The following is a 21,454-nucleotide window of genomic DNA, read 5'->3' as shown; positions in this document are numbered from 1 at the left end:
CTTGCCTTTTGGAGGGCAATTGGGGTTAAGTAACTTGCCCAAGGTTACACTGTTAGGTTTTTTGTGTGGGTGTTAAGTGTCTGAGACCGGAACCGAACCCAGGTCCTCCCGACTCCGGGCAGGCGCTTTGCGCTCTTTGCTCACTGTGCCAGCTAGCTGCCCCTGCTTCCTTTCTCCTGCACCTTTAAACTCATAGTAACTTTTCTTCCTGGTTTCCTCGTGTTCAGTTTTCTTCTGTAGTTTTAGGACCTATAACTGGGTCCCAGAGATCACTTTCTACCTCTTTATGCTAATCACCCTAGTCTCTGGTCCCAGAGGCAGAATGAAGGGCAGGTGGGAAAGAGAGTTCATTTCCATTGCAGAGATTGCTTGACTTCGTGTGTCATCATAGGGAGTAGCAGCGAATTGACACCCCATTTTACTGTGTTTTTAATATAAAGTTCTTGTCTCTATTTCAGGCATCCCTGTATTCCTTAGCTCTGAAATGCCTTATCAGCCTCTCCACAATTATCCTGCTTGGTCTTATTATTGTGTATCACGCCAGGGAGATACAGGTAACAAATATGCTCCTTTTGTGAATTATAAAAATGTTGCCCTAGTAGAAATGAGTCAATCAGTCAGACTTAAAAAAAATTTTTTGGGGGGGGCTAATGAGTCACAAGGTGATAGCTTACAAGTCTAAGAGAGTAAATTGATCTTTAAAAAAAACTTAGTGTTTTGAAATATTGGTGGCTTTCAGCTTAAAAACTGAATAGAATGTTTCTTGTTTTCCTCAACAGAACTGTAAATATCTGTGTAGGACTAGAACTACTTGGGTGGGCAATTTTACTCTAGGAATTAAATTCTTTTAAGTTAAAATAGATAATTTCTCTTCTCCTTCCTCTTCACTCTCCTCTTTTTCTCTAATCTTTAGGGTTTCTATTTCTTCTCATGACCTTAGCATGTTTGATGCTTTCTTGTTTAACTCTATATTCGCGTTTTTTTTTTTTTTAATAAATTTTATCTGTTTTATTCCTTTCAAGTGTGAAAGGGTATGTAGGGGCAATCATAGCCATCTAGTGGACAAACAGCAAAAATAATTCTCAGTGAGCCAAGTATGAAAAGAGGGAAGAAAAAGTTAAAAAAAATTTTTTAGGTATGATTTTTCAGCCTGACTTTTCTGCTATTGGTCTAGTTGATGACTATTCTATAAATTATAATAGAACATTCTTTCTTTCTTTAAATTGTTGCATCCATAGAGAGGAAATTTGGCTTAATGTTGGAATCAGGAAGATTGGAGTTCAAGTTTTCTCTTGACATATGTTGTGTGACTGTGGGCAATTCAGATAACTTTTTAGTGTCCTAGACAACACTCTGTGACAAGCTGCAGTATACATATGGTTTTTAATTGGCATAGGAGAAATTTTCCTCACTGGGAGTTCTCTACATCAATATCAAGGGCCATAGATTGTAAACACAGTTTCATTATTGACATGTGGATGTTTTGAAGTGAATGCTTTTTATATTGAAGAACTACAGAGATTTGATTGATTTCCAGTATTTCTTACATAAATGTATCTTATGATCCTATGACATTGTTATAAATATTTGTTTTAAACATCAAATCCTCAAATTTATGCTTGATGAATGCTTTCCTTTGGAAGCTATCTTCTTACTTAGGGTGCCAGTTAGCACTTTCATCTGAATAAATTTGTATTTATTTTAAATTACTATCTAGCAAACATGCACTAACATTGAAAGGGAAAAAATTAATATATTTTTAACATGCGTATATAAATGTATATAAATGTAAACTACTGTGGGAGCTACCAAGGAGAAATATTTCATCACTGCTAGTTTTGAATTAATCTTGAAAATCTTAAGGTATCTGGAATAAAGGAAGGTCACATTTTGGAAGATGGTAGGGTTAGGGGAGAAGAATAGAGGTTAGGTACAAAATGAATGAAACTTTACTGGCAGAGCAACCTCAATAACCACACACAGTATAAATTATGTATTTCTTTATTGATTTTAGATCTTTGTTCTTTGTTCCTAGGTTGCATCAGAGTTAATTATTCTAATTAGGGAAAAAGTAGTATATTGATATTTTATGTTTTAAGGTAAGAAGCAATTTCTAAAATTGAGTATGTTCTCTTATTCTTGTGATTAGATGACACATCCCCCCTAAAACCACAAAAATGTTGCTAAAACATGAAGCTTTTATTTTTCAGTTCAATCATGCAAGTATCTTGATCAATAAAAGGCAAGATTTAAGTAGTAAATAAAATTTCTTTTTCTCAACTTTGAGATTTTGATTAAGAATGACTTGCAGTTCTCAATGATTTCTTCCCCTGTAGTTGACGTGATCATCAAACAATTTCATCTAACATTCTGCTTTCAAACCTAAAGCACATCAATTTCATTAAATTATTCTACAGTCATATAAGACTTTTACAGGGTCACAGGTAACCGCTACATTTCACGATTTAATATTTTCTGCCAGTATGTTTAATTTATCCATAACAAAAGTATCCTATTAACTAAAAAGTTTGAATTATTATGATTATTGCTTTTCTGTGTGTGAGAAATAAAACTGTACAGAAACCTAAAGCATGATGACAAAATATTAATTATACATCCATGAATAATTTTGATACTATATTAAAAGAGTCATAAGTACTAAAACTTGCAAAAGTTACTCTGCTAGAATTAGGGGAGTATATTTGCTTTACCTGAAATGTAATAGCTTCCTGAAGGACAGTTTGTCCTAATGAAAGTGACACTAGCATTTAAATAGAGTAACATTTCCTTTTTCCTATTGAAATCACTTCAACATATGGTATTGCTTCTGTCAAGTCAAAGCAACAAACATTTATTAAAGACCTTTTATGTGCCAAATACAGCTCACAGGCAATGTATACAACAACATATATTAAGTATAAATTGGAGACAACCACAGAGGGAAACACTATCATTATAGATTGGAAAAGGCTTTTATAAATTTGGATTTTATCTGAAACTTGAGACACAAATCACAAGATTTTTGTAAACTCAGAATAAGTACTAAACCGTATCATACAACTATCATGTGTACAATATAGATATGCAGCTTTTAAAATTTCATGTTTTTTCTTAACTGAAAATCATTTTACCTCAGATGATATTTGTCTTTTTTAAAAAGTAGATTTTTTTCTAAATTCTCAGATGCTTTTTCTATCAGCTGGTAATAAGGAAGGAAAGAAGGAAGGAAGAAAGGAAGGAAGGAAGGAAGGAAGGAAGGAAGGAAGGAAGGAAGGAAGGAAGGAAGGAAGGAAGGAAGGAAGGAAGGAAGGAAGGAAGGAAGGAAAATAGCTTTGAGTCCATCAAGTTAGAAAGTAGGGGACTATGAAAGTGTCATGATATTTTCCTTTAACCCTAAAATGGATTCTTTTAACCCTAAAATTTCATGTATGCAAAATATTGCTTATAAATCTGCATTGTTAATAATAAGGAAAAAGGTCCATTTCACTTTCTGTTGTTATTGTTCAGTTCAACATGATTGTTTCATCAACTCTGTTTAAATCAACTCTTCGTGACCCTATCGGTTTCCTTGGCAAAGATACTGAAGTGGTTTGCCATTTCCTTCTCCAGATCATTTTTATAGATGAACTGAGGCAAACAGAATTAAGTGACTTGCCAGCTAGTAGGTATCTGAGCCAAATTTGACTGGGATGTTAAGAGACTAATCGACTTGTTCTTATGCCCCTATTATGACAAAATTATAGCAATTATATAGACTGACACCTAGGGGAGATCAGCAAAAACAAAGAAGCATGAAGGGGATATTTTGCTGTGTGGGGTTAAGATAAACAGCTGGTGTCTAGATCATTAGCATATTTCACGTTACCTGAAATGAGACTCTCATTTCTTGTAACTTTTGTAACTTCACATCTATACACTGTAGTAACAAAATCACTCAGGACTAATTTATTCTACCTACCTGTTTAAAGACCTTTGCATTATTAATGTATTTGGTACTAAATAAAACCATCCCTATGTGTTTACAGAGTAGCATCACAAGTGAATTAGGAATGATACTTTTAGGTTTACTATGAGTGGTTTTGCTTATTCTTTCTTATCTAGGTCACATCACAGCATAGAAAAAAAAAGTGCACTGCCAGCGGAAACTATTATAAAATTAAATCTGGCAAGCTACTGAAAGAGGCTCTAAATGGATTTAATGAAAAGGCAATGAAATTCAGATACTTTATAAGTAATCGATTCAGTTTAGGAGTTTTTTCTTAACCCTAATAAATATTTTATTTGGTTTCTAGACATGATTTCACTGGTGAAGAGACATCCTCTTGTGGAAACTCTCCTCTAATGCAAATTCAGTTTGTCAGTTTATAATCTTAAAGAAGTGAGAGGTTGTGGCATGCCTACTGTCTCACAGCTGTTATATCTACAACCAAGCAGGACTTGAACATGGTTTCTTCTAACTCTGAGGCTAATACCCCATTTTTTGCCCTTCTAAATAATACATTTCAAAAGGAGAGCATTTGTTTCCATAAATGATCTAGTTTTTTTTTTAAATCAAAGTGTATATTTACTTTTGGAAGAGGAGATTGGATTCAATCATTTTATACTTGAACATCTCACCAGTTATTTCTTAAATGCAACTGTCCCTAAGCAGCTTGCAGTGAAAAATACTATAGCCTTGTCATACAGGTTATGCCTGGGAAAAGTCGTGAAACCATTGTGTCACAGTATGCAGTTTTGCATACTGAATAGAAGAGTTAAACAATGCTCTGATACCTATGAGGTGAAAGTTAGGTATCTGCTTCACAGAATTTTACAAAAACAAAAGGTGATCTGCCTTTTACTTAAAGGACTTAGAATGTTATGTGATACAGTGGCTAGAGTGCTGGGTCTGGAGGTAAAGAGACCTGACGTTAAATGCAGCCTCAAATACTTACTAGTTGTGTCACCCTGCTGGGGAAAGCCATTTAACCTCCATTTGCCTCAGTTTCCTCATCTCTAAAATGGGTATAATAAAAGCACCTACCTCCCAAAGTTATTGTAAGGATCAAATGAGATAATATTTGTAAAACACCTAGCACAGTGTCTAGAATTTAGTAGGTGATATATGAATGTTGGCCATTATCATCATCATACTTAGAACAATGAGTTGCCAGTGAAACTGGGATATATCAATGGGTAGAGTAGGAAGGGGCCAGAATTTAGGAGCTTTAGATGCCAGAGGACCTCTTATTTGATCATAAAGATAGTTGGGGGGTGGGAAATACTGAGTAAGGGGTAGTTGACAGGTAAGTACTTTAGGAAAATCGCTTTGGTACTCAATGGAGAATGGTTTAGAGCTGAGAGAGACTTGAGGAAGAGAGATCATAAAGGTTATTATAATAGTCCAGGCAGAGGAAATTAGCACTTGAACTAGGGTGGTGACATGGTGTTTATATGAGTGGAGAGAAAGCAATCTATATTAGTGATATTGTGAAAATAGAAATAATAAAATTTGGCAACACATTGGATGTGTAGGGTGAGATGGATTGAGGAAGTGAGGATGACACCAAGTGTTTGAGCCTGGATGACTGGGTATTGTAGTACCCAGTCAGAAACAGATTAACTTCTAAGCTTATCCCCCCACCCCTTTTAAAAATTATACTTCAATTTGCACTCAGAGTTCATCAGTTCTCTCTCTGAATGTGAATATTTATTTATTCATCATGAGTCCTTTGGAATTGTCTTGGATCATTGTTTTGATCAGAGTAGCCAAGTCTTTCACAGTTGATCATTATCATAACATTGCTCGTGCTGTGCACAATGATATCCCAGTTCTTCTCACTTCACTTTGCCTCGGTTCATATGGGTCTTGCCATGTTTTCCTGTAACCACCACCCCCATCATTTCTTATAGCACAGTAGTACTCCATCACAATCATATGCCACAACTTGGTCAGCTATTCCCAAATTGATGAGTATCCCCTCTATTTCCAATTCTTTCCCACCACAAAAAGAGGTGCTATAAGTATTTTTGTACATATAAGTCCTTTTCCTTTTCCTCTTATTTCTTTGGGGTACAGATATAGTAGCAGCATTGCTCAAAGGGCGTGGAGTTTTATAGCACTTTGGGCATATAATTCCAAATTGTTCTTGAGAATAGTTGGACCAGTTCAGTACTCCACCAATATTTCATTAGTGTATCTATTTTCCCACATGCCCTACAGGATTTGTCATTTCTGATAGCTGTGAGGTGGTACCGACAAATTGTTTTAATTTGCATTTCTTTAATCAATTGTGATTTAGAGCATTTTTTCATATAACTATAGATATTTTTTATTTCTCCTCAAAACTGCCTGTTAATATTCCTTGACTACTTTTTAAATTTTTTTTTTAATTTTGACTAATTTCCTATCTATTTGAAAAATGAGAAATTTATCAGAGAAACTTGCTATCTGTATTACTTTATTGTCTATGGTACCATTTAGCAAAATGTAGTTTCTCTGGTTATCTCTTTCAATTATGTCTATTTTTGCTTTTGGTTTGTCTGAGATCTTGATTGCTCCTCTGCCTTTTTTACTTCAGCTGAAGCATATTAGATTCTACTCCAGCCCTTTAATTCTGTGTGTTTGGATTTCAAATGTGTCTCTTGTATACAACATATAGTTGGATGCTGGTTTCGAATCCATTTTGCTTTCTGCTTCCATTTTATGGTTGAGCTCATTCAATTAACTTACACAGTAATGATTACTAACTGTATTTTCTTCTGTTTATCTTTCTCTTCCTCTTTTTACCTTGTCCCTCCTCAAAAGTTTATTTTTTTGCTTCTGACCACTACCTGCCTTAATCCCTCTTATCCCTCTTATCATACCTCCCCCCACCCACCCACCCTGAGCATCTCTTATCCTCTTCTCTTCCTATTTTCCTGTTGGGTAAGATTGATTTTTATGCACAGTAGAGTATGTATATAATTCTTCCTTTGAAGGTGTAAGGGTGAAATTCAAGCATTGCTCACCCCTCACATTTTCCCCTTTAGTATAAAAGCTCTTCCTTGCACATCTCTTTTATGTGGGAAATTTTCCCCATTCTTACTTGCCCTTCCCCCTTCTCCCATTGCATCCCTTATTTTCATTCCTTTATTTTTTTTGAGATCATCCCAACATAATCAATTCATACTTGTCTCCTATATCTATGTAGACTCCTACTAACTACCCTAATAAAGATAAGGTTCGTGGGAATTTCATGTACCTTCTTCTCATAAAGAAATGTCAACAGTTTAACTTTATTGAGTCCCTTATGTTTACTCTTTCATGTTTGCCTTTTTATGCTTCTCTGAAGTCTTGTGTTTGAATGTCACTTTTTCTGTTCATCTCTGTTTTTTTCATCAGGAATGCTTGAAAGTCCTCTATTTTGTTAAATATCCATTTCTCCCATGAAGGATTATACTTAAGTTTTGCTGAGTAAGTTATTCTTGGTTGCAATTCCTAACTTCTTTGTGTTCTAGAATATCATATTCCAAGCTCTCCACTCCTTGAAGATGAAAGCTGCTTAATTTTGTTTTTTGTTTTATTGTTTCTTGATGTTTCATGGAGTCATTAGCTTCCAGTTGCCCAATTCTAATTTTTAAGGAATTATTTTTTTCAGTGAGCTTTTGCACTTCTTTTTTACCATGTGGTTATTTCTACTTTTTAGAGAGTTCTTTTCTTCAGTGAATTTTTGTGCTTTGTTTACCATTAGACTAATTCTGTTTTTTAAGTGTTATTTTCTTCAGTAATTTTTGGTGCCTCTTTTGCCAAGCTGTTAGTTTTCTTTTCATAATTATTTTGCATCACTCTCATTTCTTTTCCCAATTTTTCCTCTACCACTCTTATCTCTTTCTTAAATGCTTCTAGGAATTTTTGTTGGGCTTGTATCCAGATAGCAGTTTTTTTTTTATTTTTAGTTGTAAGCTGTTTTCTCATTGTTTTCTTCCAAATTTATGTCTCAGTCTTCCCTGCCACCGATGTAGCTTTTTGTGGTCAAGTTTCTTTTGTTGCTGTTGTTTGCTTATTTTTCAAGCTTATTTATTGATATTGAACTTTATGTTAAAATTAGAATCTGTTCATTTAGGGTTGGAGAAGCACTGTTCTAATCTTCAGGCTGCTATTTTCAGAGTTAGTTCTGGGGATCTGCAAGTTTTCAGTGCTTCCAAGGTGCAGTGATTCAGTAAGAGGTGTGGTTACTGTTCTCCGGGTCTGCATACTGATTTTTACACAGAAAGGCCCCTGTTCCCTTGTAGTCACAAGTGCCAGCACTTCTTCTCTTCATCCTGGAACTGTGGCCAGGTCCCCTGCTCTCTTGCAGTCATAAGCAGTATATTGTGATAAAAATCTGTAGTGGAGAAAAACTGAGGCCTGAAGGTCAGAGCATGATTATTTATTAGCAAGGCTTGCAGTTGCCAATAAGCAACATCCCAAAGTACCTCAGTGACCAGGGATACATTAGAACAATAGAGCAGTCTTTTATATAATTAGCCACGGTGTCAGGTGAGCTTACATTTGGTATAATCTTGCTGACTTGCTTGCAAAAGGGGGTTTCCAAAGTCTGGGGTAAGGTGAAAACATAAAGTTAGTCAACATCCTCTGGAAAGCCTGGAGAATTCTGTGTCAGTGACCATGTATACCAACATAGTCCCATGCCTGGTTTATGGCCAGGCAGAACATCTTATGACCTTGTTGATTCAATGAGTATGGGCAGAGAAATGTGGAAGTTAACTCTTATAAAGAAGTCAAACAATCTTATAAACTCTAATGCTAAGTAGTCAAACTGTCTTTTAAATTAAACTAATTTGTAAGTACTTATTCTAGTGATTAAAACTAAACTAGACCTCCTAATTATTAAACTATCAGTAATTAATAAATAATAGAACAATATCAAAGGTGGTACTCTTCTCTGCCTTGGAACTGTGACTAGGGCCCCTGCTCCATTGTGACCCCCCACAAGCATTCCTCTCTGTCCCGGAACTGTGACCCAGAACTGTGCATGGGCACTAGAATTCTCAGTCACTACCAGCTATACTCAATGCCAGCAAGGGTTCCCCATAATCTCTTTCTGACCAATTGTCCAACCCCCTTACCATGACTGGACTGAAAGTTGCAGAAGCTGTTGTTGCTGCCACCATCACAGTCACATCCAAGGTCCACTGCTGGTGTTGCTGCCATATGTGCTATGGGCTGTTCCCACCCCAGTGTCCCAGACCTCTCTTGCTGACCTCCTAAGTTACCTTAGCCTGGAAAAAACTCTCTCTGAGTTTTTGTTAATTCCGCTGCTCCAAAATTTGATTTGAGGAGTTTTATTTTAAAGTTCTTTGGAGGGGAATGTTAGGAGAGTTCAACTGGGCTGCTTCTAATCTGCCATGTTGATTCCACCCTCAATTTCTAAATTTCTTATTCACTACCTGATACATAATGGCAGACATTTGTTAATTAGAATCCAAATGGTCCCAAAGAGTTAAGTTAAAAGTGAATAAAGGAAATACTTTAAGTAATGGAAAATGCTGGTGTTTAATCATCACTTCAGGGACCAAGGATAGGAAGAATTTTCAAAGGATTATGTTTAAAGATTGAAATGGATAGCCCTTTGCTTCATTTCTGTTTCTTATGTGATATTAAAATAAATTGCCTTATTGACTATATCCATTGAAATTGTGAGGGTATAGGGGTGTGGGGGAGTATGTCATAGTTGCCAAGCTTGTTGTTTGTACTTCTTGCCTCACTGAATTCTGGGAAAATAGTCTACCACTTAAAATTAAGCCCCCCCCCCTTTTTTATTTTGCTTTTTTGGAGGGCAATTGGGGTTAAGTGACTTGCCCAAGGTCACACGGCTAGTTTTTGTGTTGTGTCTGAGGCTGGATTTGAACTAAGGTTCTCCTGACTGCAGGGCCGGTGCTGTATTCACTGCCCTAGCCGCCCCCCGCCCCCCCCCCTTAACACAATGTACACAATGGACTTTTGCATTTTTCAAAAGAATTTCCAACATTTTCCCTAGATTCTTTTCATCTCTTGGTTTATGATCCTGTGATCTCTTGAACTTCAAGCGATTTGTAGTTTATCCCTGCTAATGTCTAGTTTCATACATCATACTATTAATCTGCAGAATTTTAAACTTTGATTTCTAAATTTGTATTGGGTAAGTAGGTAACTCTTGTCTTCACAAAAACTGGTATTTCTTCATAGCCTTTAGCCTCTTCGAATAAAACAAATGATTCATCTTGTCCAATTCATAAAATTGACTGAAAAAGTTACTTAGAGCCACACTTTCTTTAACATTTGCCAAAGTAATTGTGTAAGCATTAATCATTCTCTTAGTCATTTAACTAGCATTTATTGAGTGCTAACCAGAGCCACTGTGTAAAGTAAGTGCTCTAACACAGAGACTCTGACCACAAGAAGCTGATAGTTTTTAATAAAGATAAAAACATGCCCATAGCTAACTTATAGTATAAAATAGACAACTTTAAGACAGTTAAAATGCACTTAAGGTTTTCAAAGAAGGGCGATATTTTATTGTAAGTAGTTTAGTTAGCTTTCCCAAAATTCAAATTACTCTTTGTCATCAAATTAAACAGTTTTGGAGACAAATTATCCTTTAAGCCATGATGCTCTTAGCCACTATAATGCAAACTGTTGTTGCCGATTAATTAAATTTTGTATATTTTTTTTGTTTTTGCCTAGACTTTTGATTTCCTCAGTGCAGGCAATTCCTAGTGTGTAAACTCTCTCTGACAATACAGATGTATAGTAAAATTTAATTTATAGTTTAAGAGATTATCTAGGAAACTAGGAGGTTAAGGGATTTACCCAAAGTCACACGGCCAGGACAGGTCAAAAACAAAACTCAAACCCACATCTTCCTGGCCCTGGCTACCTCTGTATCCATGCCATGCTGGTTCTAATGTTGTCCTTTAAAAGAAACTAATGACATTTTATGCTCATTAACAGTATTACTTATTTATTCTGACACAATTATTTTGAACAGTATAAATTGTCCAGTAATTTTTTTATTAACGTGGCTATAGTTTTGTATTATTTTCTTAACTATCTATTATAGCTTCTAATACTAAGGAAACTATGGATGATAATCTTTAAGGTAAAGTTTTTACTGAATAATTGGGGGGGGCAGGAGATTGGAATTTTTATAGAACTGAATAGCCTCAATGCAATACATTTTTTTAAAAATTAAAATAAATGAGTTCTTAACTTCCTAACTATACATACCTGATAGGTTTGTTGTCAAGATCAGGTGAGAAAATGTCTGCAAAACACTTTGCAAACCTTAAAGTATTATATAGTTGTCAACTATCATTTTGAATATTTCATAATTACAATAAGATTATACATGTGCAAGGAATGTTATACAACATAACTTCCGCAACATATCTGGCATTTCCAAATGTTTATTTTGATAGTGGTATTGAAGGAAAATTGGATTCAGTATTAATCTAGCAGCTAAGAACGAGTCTTGGTATTAAAGAAAATAAAACATGAAGCATTTTTGTCATTTTTGGTTAGCATATTTTTAAGCTGAGTATGATAACTTAAAAGCATGAATTTATTGATTTTGCATGCAACAATATGACATTTTTAATATTAATGCTGAGAAGATGGCATATTTTAGTTTTATCCTTATTCCTCTAAAACTACTCCTCTAGGGAGCCTCATTAACCTCACTTTTTCAGTATCGAACAAGATATCTAATGAAAATGCATTTAGCATGTGTGTGTGTGTATGTGGGACACACACATACATATATGCATGGTCAATCCTTAACTTTCATGGGGGTAATGTTCCTAGAAAATAACAGAAAAATAAAAAATATGAATGATGATACACTGAACTTACGGGAAATAGGGGGTTAGAACCAAGAAAAACTGTAATTTTTCGCCACAGACTGCTGAAAACACACTTTTCTACATACAATTCTTTATAACAAAATATTAATTGCAATCATATGTACTTTTCCTAACACATGAAATAACCCATCAAATCACTCACAAAACAAAAACTGGTAACAGGCAAAACATTGTTTTCTCATTAGTACTTTCCTCCATTTTCGGGATATAACTAATCATTGATTCATTAACACCAAACTCAAAGCAGCAGCAGCAGCTGCAGACATTCTGGTAAGAAGCTTATCTAATATCTTTATTTTCTCACTAAGCCACTTTGCACATTTTGGCTTGGAGTCCAATTCGCACTGTGCTTTAGGGGAATAACTGCAACACAAAATATGAATTTTAAAGGCAAACAATGAAAATATGCAATAAATGCAAGGGAGGTCTTTACAGCAGTAGGGTGAAAAAGACCAGTTAAGTTCCTAGTAGGATACCAGCTGTTCCACAAACTTGTAGGCATCTTGCTTCTGATTTTTTTCTCTACTACTTATAGACACTAATGTGCCTGGTTGCCAATATGAAAGTGAAAATGAGGTGACTACTAAAATCACAGGAATGCTGAAAAAACACACGAATGTTGAGGATTGACTGTGGTACACACACACACACACACACACACACACACAAATTATATATATCTGTAGTATAAAGGGAAGCTTTTCAGATGTTTGTTTATTAAAGAAAATGTTTCTATTCCAGGAGGAGAACTTCCCATGGCTATATTTAATTCCCTTGATATAAAAGCCATTGACTCAGATTTTTGTAACATTTGAAAAAACTTATGTCCAGCTGCTAATTTTTCTCTTAATGCTGGAAAAATGTCCTATTTTAGACATTTGCTTTCTTTCCTATTATATATAGGAAAGAAATGTTGTCTCTTTGATGTGTGTTTTTGTGTACATATAGAGAAAGAGAAGAACCCAGCATACTTGTTTTTCTAGTTCTGGTCTGGCTGTGTGGTTCTCTAAAACCAATCTTGTTTGGTAGTAGTAATTTCTAAATAACTCAGGCATCTAATGTGGCTCTTTGCGCTTTTATACAAATTCAGGGAAAATATAAGAGACTGTTTTTAGTATACTAACAATATCTCCCAATATCCTTATTTTTAAAAGTTATTATCTAATCGGTTGTTAAGTGATTTATGACTTGGTTAACTGCTTTGCAGCCCTTCCCAACAACAAAGGTTTTCACCTTCTCTTTTATTGCCCAGCTGCATAGGTGGACAATTGATGACTAACAATAAAGTTAATTAGAACTAGGCAACAAATGAAATGTTTCTTTGTTGGAAATGAACCTTAAGGTATGATCTAGAATGAGAACAAAAAAGTCAGTAAAGGAATAGCCAATGAAATAAAGCAATTTTTGCAGGGGAAGGGTGACATAAGGTTGGACAAGAGAGAGAAATATATTAGAGGCATGAGTGTGTATTTTGACTAAATTCCAACAACTTCTGGATTATTCATACTTTCCCCCTCTATTAGTTTGGATAGTGGACATCAATCAATACCAAGTCACAAATAATTTTAGCAGGTGAAAGTTTCTTTTAAGACAAAAGAAAAAAGTCATTGATAGATTATTTGAAATGTAATTGTGAAGAATTAGGATTTTTGGAAAGAATAGAAAAGTGGCTGTTCACAAATCACTCCATTAAGGTATATGTCTAGTACTGGGAGGGTCCCTTTCTAATATATTTATGTAATTTTCTGGAAGATTTTTAAACTAGTTTTCACTTAGGAGTTTTCAGTCAAATCTGAGATTCACACTCAAATGTATTACTAAGGAGAATTTGAGGATTTGCAATTATCCCATATATCATTGAGTCCATAAAATAAGAGTGCAAAGTGACATCTCACTTCATATCAGCTTATTTATCAGTGATTTTATGTTATTATTTTAAAAGGAATTTTCACCTGCTAAAATAATTTTTGATTAAGTGTTAATTGGTGTCCATTTTCCAAACTAATAGAGGGGAGAAGTGTGAATAATACAGAAGTTATTTGAATTTAGTCAAAATATACATGCATGCCTTTGCTACGTTGCTTTCTCTCTTTCCTCCTTATTTCTACTATCCCCTACAAAAGCTGCTTTATTCCATTGACCATTTTTTAATTGACTTTTTGTTCTTATTCTGGTTAATAAACACTGGACAATGTGATACTGTGATAGTTCCAGAAAATCTCTCACTCCTGTACAAGTTTAAGTGGCAATCTAAAAATAGAAACAGTAAAGATACTATTATATAAAGATAAAATAGATACCTTCTGTAGTAGAACTTGTGACAGTAGGTCAAGGCTTACTACCATAGATTCCAGAAGTAGGTATCCAGTTAAGCAGATACAGGTCAAAGCCAGAGGATTTATTTAAAAATGAGAGGCAAGGGAATACTAATATGTCTTCTACCTTCAACCCCAAACACATCTATTCAGATTTGGTGCCTTTCCACTAAGCTCTTTCCCTTCTTGAATGGAGATCACTAATCTGTAGATAAATCCGACAGGGATATCTTTGTTACCTCCCAAATGCAATTACTATGCAGGAGGGCTCTGGAACCCATAGCTTCAAATAATCTCAGGGCTTGCCAGCTGCCATCAGTACCAGGACCTGCCATTTTCATGATTCTGTTATCTAGACATAAACCCCTCACTTTAGGCCTTCCAAATTGAAAAAATAACCAAGAGCTCCCTCTTTTACCCTCCTCATTTCATATCAACCCATGCCTTTGGCTAGTATCTTTTCCTTCATCCCTGTGTCACATAACCAGGTGGCCCTTCTCTTTGTCAGGACAATCCCTCTATCGGACATTCCATCCTGTCTTCTCCGCCAAATTGTCCCCCGTATCCCTGCTCTCGGTCTTCCCCTCTCTGCTGACTGCTTCCTTACTACAGGCAAGCATACCCATGTCTACCCAATTCTCAGAAATCCCCCCGTTTGATTCCTCTATCCCAATTAGTTATCGTATCATCTCCCTCCCTTTTGTGGCTAAACTCCTTGAGAATGCAACCTATAATTGGTGGCTCTACTTCCTTTCCTCTCATTGTCTACAGTCTACACTCTATAGTCTGAATTTTTACCTCATCGTTCAACTGAGACTACTCCCTCCAAAGTTGCTAATGATCTCTTAAATGGCCTTTTCTCAAACCTCATGCTTCTTGACCTCTCTGCAGACATTGTTGATCACCCCCTTCTGCTTGATAATCCCTTTTCTCTTTGTTTTAGTGACCCTCTTCTGTCCTGGTTCTCCTATCATGTATAGGTCCTTCTCAATCTTCTTTATTGCATCTCCATCGAGGTCATGCCTTCTAACTTCCCTGGGTTAGCTCTCAGCCCTCTTTTCTTCCCCTTCTATACTGTTTCTCTTGGAGAGCTCATCAGCCTCTATGGATTCAAATATCATTTCTATAATGATGATTCTAAAATCTGCTTGTCTACACTTAACCTCTCTGCTGACATCCAGATCCACATCTTCAGCTGTCTGTTCACCATCTTGAATTGGATGTCCTACAGACATATCCAAAATGGAATTCATTATCTTTCTCTCCAAATCTTCCCCTCTTCTTAACTTCCCTATTACTATTGAGGATACCACCATCTCCCTTGCTGCCCAGATTCACAAACTAGGTGTCAACCCCAACTCTTCACTTTCTCTCCAACCCTCTCCCATATCCCATCATCTTTTGAATAAGACCCCTTGTCTCCTCTGACACTGCCACAACCCCTGGGCAGGCCCTCATCACTTCATGCCTCAGCTACTGCAGTAGCCTGATGATTTTTCCTCTGCCACAAGCCCCTATCCACTCCAGTCCATACTCACTCAGCTATCAGTTATCTTCCTAAACCGCAAGTTCGACCAGGTGACTTTCCTCCTCCCCTCCCCCACACTGGCTTAATAAACTTTAATGGCTTCCTGTCACCTTTAGTATTGAATATAAAATTCTCTGGCATTTAAAGCCCTTCTTAACTAGTACCCTACCTATCTTTCCAGGACTTCTAGGTGGCATTGTAGATAGATTCCTGTGTCTGAAGTCAGGAGGACATGGGGTCAAATTCAGTCTCCAACAGTTCCTAGCTTTGTGACCCTGGGCAAGTCACTTAACCCTGTGTGCCTCAGTTTCCTCGTCTGTAAAATAAGCTGGAGAAGGAGATGGTAAACCACTCCAGTATCTTTGCCAAGGAAACCCCAAATGGGGTCATGGAGAGTCAGACAAGACTGAAAACAACTCAACAGCAGCAAAAACCTACCTTTGCAGTCATCTTTCAGCTTATTATCTCCTCCGTGACATGCTCTGAGATCCAGTGACAAAGACCTCCTTGCTGTTCCTCAGACAAGACATTCCCTCTCTCCTCCTGTAGTTTTTGCTATCTGTGCCCATACCTGGAATATCCTTCCTCATCATCTGTTGAATTTCCTAACTTCCTTCCATCTCCTGATCTCTCTTAATCCTAATGTCTTCCCTTTGTTGATTATTCCCCATTTATCCAGTATATACCTTGTTTGTACCTAGAATTTATGTTGTCTCTCCCATTAGACTATGAATTTCTTGAAAAGCCCATACCCAGCACTTAGCATAATGCCTGAAGTATAATAGGTGCTTTATAAATGTTTCTTGATTGATTAATTTCAAACCTCCGTATTCTTTTATTTTCTTTCCTTTGACCTCTATTTCCTTATTTTTCTAAACACTGTTTTATTGCATTAACTGTTTATCATAACCTCCAGTAGCTCCCTGTTATTTCAGGATCAGATATAAAATCCTTTTTCATTCAAAGCCCTTCAAAACCTTCTTACCTTTCTAGTCTCCTTAGTCTAGTCTAGTCTAGTCTCCTTACATTTTACCCCCCTCCACAGACTCCAGAATCCAGTGACACTGGTCTCCTTGCTATGTCTGGTGCACAGCCTTCCTTCTCCCAGCTCTCAGCATTTTCCCTGGCTGTTTCCCATTCCTAGGACTCTCTCCTTCCTCATCCCTACCTCCCACTTTCCTTCTAGTCTCAGTTAAAGTTCTGCCTTTAGCAAGCTTTTCCCAGTCCTTTTATTTTAGTACCTTCCCCTGGGATTATCCCCAATTTTATTCTTGCATATTTTAGTTGTTTGCATGTTATCTCCCCCATTAGACTGTAAAAGCTATTAGGAAATTCCTTAGCCTAGATCTTCCTGGAGAGTAATTCCTTCCACTTAGGTTTGATGGGAGATCAATAAATCAAGAGGCAAGGCTAGAAGAAAAAAAAGTTTAATTAGCATCAGCAGATGTAAAGTTGCTGGGTAGCTAGCAACTGCAGAACAGGCAGATTCACCCCTGTATAGGGTTTTACACAGCTTTATGGCTGCTGGCAAAAGGAGCCTATCAGGTGACACTGCTCAGCCACTTTATTCCATATTTCAGAGGTTGAGTAATAGGGACAAGTTGTCAGGTGACTGGCAGGTGGGGTGGGGAAAATATCCTAATTTTGCAGTAACCTTGAGGTTAACCAAGATCAAGTCTGTTCTAGGCAGAGATTTTCCATATAATCAGGCAGTTAGGTGGCATGGCAGAGAGAGTGCTGGGCTTAAAATCAAAAAGAATCCTCTTTCTGAATTCAAATCTGGTCTCAGACATTTGGTAGTTGTGTGATCCTGGGCAAGTCACTTAACCCTATTTGCCCCAGTCTCCTCTTCTGTAAAATAAACTAAGGAAGGAAATGGCAAACCACTCCAATATCCTTGCCAAGGAAACCCCAAATGGGGTTGTGAAGAGTCTGACATGACTGAAATGACTGAACACGTTTCTTGTAGTGAATCTCATCAGAATGTCTGGGTGAGACTCAGGGTCTAAGATAGTGAACACTTCCTTTTGAGATGGAATCAGGCTAAGAGTAGACCTCTTTGACCTCTAAGGCTCATATTTCTGGGGAGATGTTTTCCCTAAACTCATAGCATGAAGGTTTGTACATTTTCTCTACAGATTCATGAGAGTAGGGTCTGTTTTTTGCCCGTCTTTGTGTCTCTAGTTCATAGCACAGTTCATGACAGTAGGTGCCTAATAAATGCTTGGAGCAACTAGGTGGCTATGGAAAAGAGTGCAGGGCTTGGGTTTGGGAAGACCTGAGCTCACGTTCTATCTCAGACACTTCTTAGCTGTGTGATCCTAGACAAGGACACTTTCCCCTGTTTGCCTCAGTTTCCTTTATCTGTAAAATGAGCTGGAGAATGGAAAACCATTCCAAATGGGGTCACCCATGAAGGAAGAGCTTGATACTATGGAACAACAATAAACTTACTGACATATATTTCTCATTAATCTTTAAGTGTCACTGAGGCTTAATCTATAGCTTTCCTCCTAGCTTTTAAAAATCAGAATGCTCCTTTCTAACTTTACTTGGAATTCTTAAATTGTAATTTTCTCCAAATCATTAGGGCACTGTTAATTGAGATGATTCAGATATGAAGATAACAGATTTTAGACATACAAAGCAATAGGAAAATTTGACTTGCTATTCCTCCCCTCAGTAACGTACGTCTTAGGTAAAGCAAAATATACCTACAAATTGGTCTGAATGCCTCACATTTTAATATTAGCTCAAGTTCTTCCATCGAATTGCTGTTTGACTTTGGATAACTCCTGTAATTTCTTTATACTTAAATAGGATTGTTTGAGGAAAAATTAGATCAGTTCATAGGCCTTTTCAAGATGGTAGGTTCCTCAGAGGCCACGTACTCCATAACATCGCAGAAGTGCATGCTCAGTATGGATTATAGAGTCATAGATTAAGAGCTAGGAAAAAACCTTATAGATCATTTAGTACAGGGCTTCTTAAACTTTTTTTCACTCACTTTTTGCTTTTCAGAAGTGTGGGGTGGGTTGTGTGGCTTGAGGACACACACAGTGCAAAGTGTGTGTGCTCTGTGTTTGGAACCAAGGCTGCAGCGAAGTTACTCCATGCAACATGGCCAAGTGCTGCTAGAAACACCTAGGATTCACTAATTATTTTTTGGTCATTTTGAGTTCAGAAACCTTTTACTGTTGCCAAATGTTTCTTGATTCCATATGAAGTCCCAAACCACAAGTTTAAGAAGCACTGTCTCATTTAAAGAAGAGAAAACTGCATCCCTATAGGAGGGGAGGGACTTGCTAAAGTATTAGAGGCAGAATTTGAACTTTAAATTCATCATTTAGCTATACCAATTTGCCTGTAAATAATAAACTCCAAAGGGCTATGAGTTCCTAAAGATAAGTTCTTTTTAAATTTTTAAAATTACATTTTTTTAAGTTATTAAGAAATTATTTTTTCTCTCTTTGTCCCCTAACCCCCACTGGGAAAAAAAATGAAACCCTTGTAACAAGTATGTATAGACAAGCAAAACAAATTTCTATATTGACCACATCCAGAAACATATCATTTTATATCTTTAGTTCATTTCCTTTCTGTCAGGAGGTAAATAATTTTCTTCATCAATCCTCTAGAATTTTATTTGATTATTTCATTGATCAAGGTTTGTAAGTCTTACTAAGTTGTTTGTTTTTACAATATTGTTAAAAATAAGTTCTAAAACTGAGGTGGCAGTGTGTTTTAGTAGTAAAATTATATAAGGCTTTCTTATATAATATTTTTATTTCAATGAAATCACAAATTTAGTCCCAATCTTAATGATGTAGTCTAGACTGGATTCCATTGGTATGAAGGACTCTCTAAGTATAGGGAACTTCCAGTATGGAAACAGCCTCCACTAATGCAGATACTGATTGGTAACTCATTGCTAATTTATAATCTTAGAGAGCTTCCTGGGGAATGAGAGGTTAAAGGGACTTTCCAGGGCAACACAAATAATATGAGTCAGAGGCTAGACTTGGGCCCTGGTCTTTCTGCCTCCAAGGACACCCCTCTAACCACACTACCTCTCACCAGGCTAGGATACTAAGAATATGAAGACATGTGTGAATCTCATTTTGTGTGAAAAATGAATGAATAAAGAAATACTTTGTTCCAGTACTCGTTATTCCTTTTTCCACTCCTCCAAACTATAAGCTAGGCTTTCTTATTAGCTCCTTTATTAACTTTGTTCCTCTTCCATAGATTCAACAAGGATTTCTTAAGTGTCTGTGGTATGTAGAACACTGTAACAGACTGAAAGCTCCTTTGAGGGCAGGGGCTATGTTTTAGAAACTTTTGTAGTTCACACATTGTTTAGCACAATGAATTATCTTTTGTTAAGTTCAGTATTTTGACTTCCAACAGCAGTTTGGCAAATTATTTATTCTATTTACTTGTATTACCTCGCATGTGAAGGGTTGGAGGAAAGAAAATAAAATCACCAGTTTCATACTCAGGATTTGTTTTAGGGGAATATGATAAAATTTATAAGAAACCAAGAAAAATAGTTTCATTTCAGATGATGAATTAAGACCTTTTGAAGAAAATAGCCATGTTATTGAATTATATATTATAGAGGTATGTGTGTGTGTGTGTGTGTGTGTGTGTGTGTGATTTGTCAGGGTTTCCCAGAAGGACACTAGCATTGTGAATCCTTTGCAATCCAGGGAACTGGGAGTTTGGAGACAACTTTTAGTTTAGCCTTTGCAATGAATTTGCTGTGGGTTAAGTCACTCCAGCTTTTCTAGGTCTCAGTTTCTCATCTGTAAAATAATCTGCTTAGCCTAGTCCTAGATGATCTTTACAGTGCCTTTTAGCTCTGACTTTGAGTAGGCAGTTTACCCTTCAGAAAACTGTTGAACTTAGAGTCAAGAGCTCCAGGTTCTACTCCCATGTCTGACAAAACTGGTTGTGTGACCCTGGGCAAGTCATTCATCCTTCAGTGTACCCAGGCAACTCTCTCAGACGTTAGTTTCAGGAAAGCTGCAGATCTGCATGAGAATAAAGTTTGTTCTTTTCCTCTCTTAGTTAGACTATGTTATGCCAACCAAATCACAGTTTCAGGGTTTGTTTGTTTGGGGCTTTTGGGGGGGGAGGGTAATTGGGGTTAAGTGACTTGCCCAAGGTCACACAGCTAGTGAGTGTTAAGTGTCTGAGGTCGGATTTGAACTCAGGTCTCCCTGACTCCAGGGTTGGTGCTCTATTCACTGCACCACCTAGCTGCCCCCCCCCCACAGTTTGAGGTTTTTAAAAGTTACTTGTACTATTTACCTGACTGAGGAAAGTGCTTTGCAAACCTCAAGGTACTATATAAATTCAAGTTGACATTGCTGTGGTGGTGATAATGGTGATAAACAGAGTAGCTGGGTGGCAAAGGGGATAGAGTTCTGGCCTTAAAGTTAGAATGACCTGAGTTTGAATTCTGCCTCAGACTTTATTAGCTCTGTGAATCTGGCAGACAAATCACTTAACATGTTTCAGCCTCAGTTTCCTCATCTGCAAAATGAGGATGCTAATAGTACTTTCCTCACAGGATTATTGTAAGGATCAAGTGAGAAAACCTATGTAAAGTGATCTGTAAACCTTAAAATGTTATGTAAACACTTATTGTAATGATGATGATGATATTTCAGGTCAATTTTTGGTGGTGCTGAAACATTGCAGAAGAGTGTTGTTCATAATTGAAAAAAATAGGCAAATT

At 36.7% G+C, this 21,454-nt stretch overlaps 1 protein-coding gene across 1 annotated transcript in view; it reads left to right on the top strand.

Annotated features, from left to right (window-relative positions):
- KCNN2 (potassium calcium-activated channel subfamily N member 2) overlaps positions 1–21,454 on the top strand; it is a 191,945-nt gene that overhangs the window by 1,700 nt on the left and 168,791 nt on the right. The window contains exon 2 of the mRNA XM_069088189.1: positions 459–554. Coding sequence (XP_068944290.1) covers positions 459–554 — 96 coding nt within the window. The remainder of the gene's footprint in view (positions 1–458; positions 555–21,454) is intronic.

Source organism: Petaurus breviceps, unplaced genomic scaffold (genome assembly GCF_028583685.1).
Source record: "Petaurus breviceps papuanus isolate PSGF00001 unplaced genomic scaffold, PetGlider_PUasm1.0 184, whole genome shotgun sequence".
Taxonomy (NCBI): domain Eukaryota; kingdom Metazoa; phylum Chordata; class Mammalia; order Diprotodontia; family Petauridae; genus Petaurus; species Petaurus breviceps.
This window is presented reverse-complemented; position numbering and strand designations above follow the sequence as displayed.